At 40.9% G+C, this 6000-nt stretch overlaps 1 protein-coding gene across 1 annotated transcript; it reads left to right on the forward strand.

Moving 5' to 3' along the window:
• Nucleotides 1-2605: 2605 nt before the first annotated feature.
• On the forward strand, nt 2606-5324 carry LOC134192813 (uncharacterized). The gene has a single exon (XM_062661572.1). It carries the CDS (start codon nt 2606-2608, stop codon nt 5108-5110), a length of 2505 nt encoding a protein of 834 aa, XP_062517556.1. The 3' UTR covers nt 5111-5324.
• Nucleotides 5325-6000: the final 676 nt, after the last annotated feature.

Here is a 6000-nt window from a genome sequence, read left to right on the forward strand (position 1 = left end):
GTGGCATATTATTCCAGTCGCGAACAAGCACAAATGTAATTCACTTGGACAAAAACACTCACAAAATTTGGTTTCTCGACTCAGGAGGACTTGTTCTTTGGCAAATGACGGTATACCGGCCATCGGTAACTCATGGGCGTAGCGTGACCCCTAGAAATGGGGCTAAACGTCAACGTTACGGGACACGCCGCCTTTATTGGCTATTAATTGAAAGGTGCGGCAGAATCAGTGGCAGATACAGACTTGAATAAAGGGTGGTGTATATACTCTATACAGCTTGGTCCTCAAACATATTTACAGTCCACAATTTTTACGAACACTCGCCTATATACAAATAATGAAGCAACCGGCCAGGAAGCGGAGAGTGGGCGCGTTGCCGTTGCACAGCACAGAAACATCGTTCGTTTTCGGTTAGGAAAGCGAAGATAGCTGGGTATCTTATATACCCATTGATTTGTCTTCGTAAGATCTACTTATACAAGATAAGTTCATTTTTGTTGGACTTCTCCTTTACGGCTTGTCCACACCGGCAACTGGATCGCAATCTTAGATCGCGATTCGATGGCAAACGAATCGTCACGTCCACACTTAATCCACTTTCAAACCGATCGCGATTGAGCAATCCTCATCGAGAGATGGATTTGATCAACATCGATTGTGATCGGTTGAATCTAATAATGGAAATTGTGGGAGTAGTTACCTTAATTCACGTGCTCTACGAGTTCAGTCGCAACATCTAACACCCTCACTCTTCTTTTTTGCTCAATTTCAATTATTTTATATTGCTGTATCAACGCTTTCGACAAACAAAACCTACACGTACACATCGACCTTCAGTCACGTCATATGGATAAAGATGCGGAGATATCGTTTTCAAGCGCAGTGTGGACCGGACGATCGCTGTCCCGATTGAATCGCCATCCATTTCTGGTCTACTGTGGACACTGCTTTAGCAAGATCAAGGAGAGCTGGCTTTGTTCCTCTTCCAGTATCTTATCCATGCACTTTCTGAAATCTGTTCCAATTTTTCGTAGTCTGCAAGGGGAGATCATCGGTCTGCACGCATAAAGGTCACAAAGAGTTTGAGAAAGAACGCAATGCTCATCATATTGGTGATCATCCCAGGTCCTCAACCAGTGGCATAGGAAGATGTTTACGAGAGGGGGGACTGTACCGAGCATGTCATCATAAGTAAGCAGAAACTACCTCGCTTGCCAGACAGTAAACAGATTTACAAAAGTCGCCGAAAACAGAAAATTTGAATTCGTATACTGAGTGAGGGGACTGCAACACCCCAGCACCCCCACCGCACCCCCACTCCCGGTTTTTACGCCGGTGCCAACACACTAAGTTTGACGCTTCAATTTCTGTCTCACCAAAGCGAGTATTATGTTGCTAATCAATTAGTCTAGGAAGGGACCTATAGGACATTCTGTATGACATTTATACTTCTAGGGTGATCCATTTTGAGGTTAAGCATTGTGACTATGATGCTGACGTCATCGACGCCCTGCAATTTTTTGGACGTTGGCGTATTGCTTGCTAGATCAGCATCCCTAAAACTATAATAATGCTAAGCTTTTAAGCTTTCCTCGCTTTCTGGTGCTCCTTTGGGCCTTTCAACAGTGACTTTCATTAGTTACGCTGTAAGCCTTGATCACAGATGCCAAGCACAAACAAGCGCACCAAAAAATTTACTTGCCATAATAGGATTCTTGTGTTTTTGTGACCTTAGCTGTTTGTACTTAGCTGTGCGTACTTTGTATCTGTGTTTACCTAAAGGAGCACTGTCCAAATTACGCGCAAGCTCGAAGACACGCCTTTTTAATGCACGAGATAGACGGGAACGGGAGGCTGTGGGTCAAGAAATAGAGTGTCGTGTGTTCTGCTAAGCGCTTAGTTTACAGAATCTGAATGTGTAGATATGCGGATTGTACCATTACTTTATACCTAGTGCTAGACGTATTCAGTTTACGTCTACCACGATTTTTGCCTACTAGAAGGCGCGGCTGACGTGTGAAGATTGAACTACACTCAATGTGGGAGCATTTTTTTCAGCTGTACATCTTCTGCGTAGACGGCCCTTGCAGTTCTGCTTCCACTAGCGCGCTATTGCGAAATACGATATTACCACTGTTTCTGTCTTTAATGCAATCTAAAGTTTACGAATAAACACCGTTGAGAACACTCACTTTCTGAACAGCATTGTCACTCGTTTCCAGGTGCATGATCAGTAAAATAAGCTGTCTCTGACGATTGCTGTTTGCCCACAACCCAAAACTCACGTTGTGTTACGACTCCAAAAATTGTGTGCGGTAAGAATGTAGACTTTATGCTAGGATATCACATCTTTCTAGCGTCTTTGTGCTAAGATTATCTTATTTGAATATTTTGATTTTGTGTATACATTTTTCAATCCGTTATCCGAGGCACCAGCGCGCACAACATCCCGACAGTTCTTTCAAACAACCGTAACCAGCATTGGTTTTCTTATTTTTACAGCTTTGTTTTTAGGGTGTTTGATCTGTGCAATGATGATGTGTGCCAAGGAAGCTGCCAATGTCCACTGAAGATACCAAACGCCAATAAAGTTACTGACAATCCAATGACAATATTGATTTCGGGAAGCGGTAAAATCAATGAGACGTTTATTCAAAACATCGAGCATGCTCTACAAGGTTTCAAGAGTCCAAACTTTTGCAAAGCAAAAGTTACTCTTTTCCTCGATGTTCAATCTATGGACGATCATGAATTAGATTCCATAGTCAAAGCTGCTGTTACTGCAGTCTTGGATTATGAATTTGGTATTTACGGAAAGGCTAGGGTCGATACAGTGGAAGAGTGGCAAAGGGTCATTGAGAGTAGTCGTATTCGTCTTGAAAATACTCTGGAACGCATCGGTGTTGATCAAGAAGTGACTGTATTTCGGGCTAAGGATTTTGAATGGACCAACAATATGTACGCAGCCATGAACCAGTTGAAAGTAAAAAAGGATTTCTCTTACGTCACAGCTCAACCGCTCTGGCCATTTACGTTAAAGTTTAGTACAGCCCTTTGCTACGAAAAATACAACGACGTTTCTCTAGAGTCTTACGGCATACCTAAATTGTGTCCTGGAAGATTTGATGACATGTGGGTGATTCCCAATAACATGATATTTACCAACAACAGCACAGACATATTTAACTGCACTTGGTTAGGAGATTGCTTGCAGTTGGCACTGTCCAACAATCAAACCTTAGCGGACTTGATTTCAATCAACTTTCGTTTTCGAAACGCTAGCACATCAAGACTGTACCATTATTGGCAAAGTAAAGAACCATTTGTTCTCAACTTAGAGGAAGGCTTTTTTCAGAAAGTGTCGGGACCAACCGTACTCTATGAAGCGATGAACGCCACATTTTGGTCGTCTCTGTTAGCAGATGAACGCGACATAGAGGACGGTTTCTTTATTGGCGTTTCACAGCTTGTAGAATGGATGACTGAAGACCAAATAAATTACAAAGATCTTTCCGCTGGATTCTACGAGGGCCAGAACTTTGACTGCAAAACTGGTTATTCATCGTGTGAAATAGCAGCTATCATCTTGCCTTGTTGTGTCTTTTTATTCGATGCTCTTGGTTTTCTATTGAGGCTTGCTGCGTTGTTATGCAAAATGATCTTTCCCGTCATTCACAAGTCACGTATAGTAATATGGATGCCCAGTTTAGGGTATTATTTGACCGGCTTGAAGGCTGAGAATGCTATTGGTCAAAAGATTTACGATCGACTACAAAGTAATTGCAATAATGTCAAAAAAACAAAGAACAATCAAAAACAAAATCAATGCTGCAATACAAGCCTATTCCTTTGGATAGTTTTCTCAATTGTATCGAGACTTATGTTTCTGAGTTTATTGTTGTATGGTCCTCTAGCACTGTGGAGAAGATTTGCTATCAAAAGCACCCACAGGGTTAACACTGATCAAGGTTCTGCGTTTATCAAAGTTCTAGTGGGGTACACAATTACAGTCAGCCTTTACTTTATAGTCTCCTGGTATGTCGGTGTACGCAGTGGTCAAGGTTTAACGGCTATGAAGAGAGTCATCCAAAATGCTAAACTCGGAAACAAAGAAAAAATGTTGCAATATTCTACACCATGGAGCAGCATTGGGGCTACGGTTGCAATAATGACAACTCATGTTGTTCACACTGTGATTATGATTGATACTGTTACCAAATTTGAGAGAAGCATCGGATGGTATTCCGGATTTAACTGTTATACGGCGTTTATGTACGCGTCCTTTTATGCTTTCTACTATCTTATGTCGTACATGTCATTGCTTCATGCATACAATTATGATCAGTGGGCTAATTCATATTTCATGCTTCTCAATAATGACAGAACAAGACCTAATGAACAGGCACATGAAGATGATAATATGGCTCACGTAAACGAAATAGATGCAAACGTTGCAATCGGAGACAAAGCTACTTTAACAAACAACATGCCTGACGTGAAAGGTAACATTCCACAAGAATCCAATGGTAACGAAACAACAAACAATCTGGAATTGCTAACCAGACCTATTGAAGAAGCACATGAAGATGGGAATATGGCTCACGTAAACGAAATAGATGTAAACGTTGTAAGCGAAGACAAAACTACTTTAACAAACAACACGCCTGACGCGCAAGGTAACATTCCACAAGAAGCCAATGGTAACGAAACAACAAACAATCTGGAATCGCTAATTGGCGAGTACAACAAATATTATTCAGGATACTTCTCTTTGTTGATACTCGTTGTAGTGCAAGTACCGGCTGGCTATTTTCCTATGCTCTACTTCGCCAAATATTTAAATACAACTATTCCTTTTCTGGATTCTGTTGGCATTGCGAGGCGGCTTTCTTTGCTTATTACTATCATCGCAATTTCAGCAATGCCATTTGGCACAACGTGGTACACATATAAACAAATAAGAGATGGATTTAAACAGTTCAAGAGAGATCCCAGTAATGCTGACAGGTACAAGGATTGCTTTACCAGTCCAATGCCTTTTCTGGGCAAGAGTCAGTTTCTACTGAATCAAATTCCGAATGCAATTATAATCATCATCACTTTACTTTAATATGCAGTAACTGCAAGAACCTGTTTGCGGCTTTAAATAAGTTGTATCCGTAGTATATTTGTAGATGAGTTTAAGCAGCATGCATGCCTGTTTTGCTTTCGACACTTTTGCATTACCTGATCGTGTTCGTTTAGATAGTTTGCTAATTATTAAAACCAATTAGCATTTGACTGTGTTCACACAGTTTTGTTAATTGTTAATATAAATTGCCATATTGAAGTTATGCAGAAATTCTCTTACTACAGATGCGTGGAAGATTTCAAAAATTGCGAGATCCGATATATTGCAGTACATTTCTATCTGTTGTATGGCCGTAGCGTCCAGTCCGACCAGTTCGGACTAACTTTTTTGGACGCAGTGTGGATTTCCAATCAAGGATTGTGCCGCACTCTCTATATATGTATGTAGAAGGGATGCGAAGAATCTAACAATGAGGCCCATACAAGTGTATCCAAACTCATTATAAAGCCAGATCTTTTAGAGATCAGTTAAGAGATCTCAGAGCCACGTGCACCCAGCTCTCGACTTTAGACGTTACTAATGACTTAGCCAAACTACAAGCGCTGACCTCAGAAGCCGTCTATCGATAAGAAAATACCCAGTGGCGTACACAAGGATTTGTTCTCTATAGTGCTAGCAATACCCGTCCGTTGTCTCGAGACATATAGACATAATGCCTTCAGGAAATGTTTAATTTGGGAGGTCAAATTTTTATTAAAAGACAGGAAAAACATTGATTCATACTGACAGTCCTCGCAGTTCTACGCTCCTTGAGCTTAATTCCTTTATGGATTTTCACATCTTTATTAATTAGGTTTCTTTCTGCATGATCTATTTGTCACATTGTAGGTCTACGCAAAGTAGTGGACTTGAAGCAAGAAATTTATGGT

The sequence above is a fragment of the Corticium candelabrum genome, chromosome 17 (genome assembly GCF_963422355.1).
Source record: "Corticium candelabrum chromosome 17, ooCorCand1.1, whole genome shotgun sequence".
NCBI classification, from domain to species: Eukaryota; Metazoa; Porifera; class Homoscleromorpha; order Homosclerophorida; family Plakinidae; genus Corticium; species Corticium candelabrum.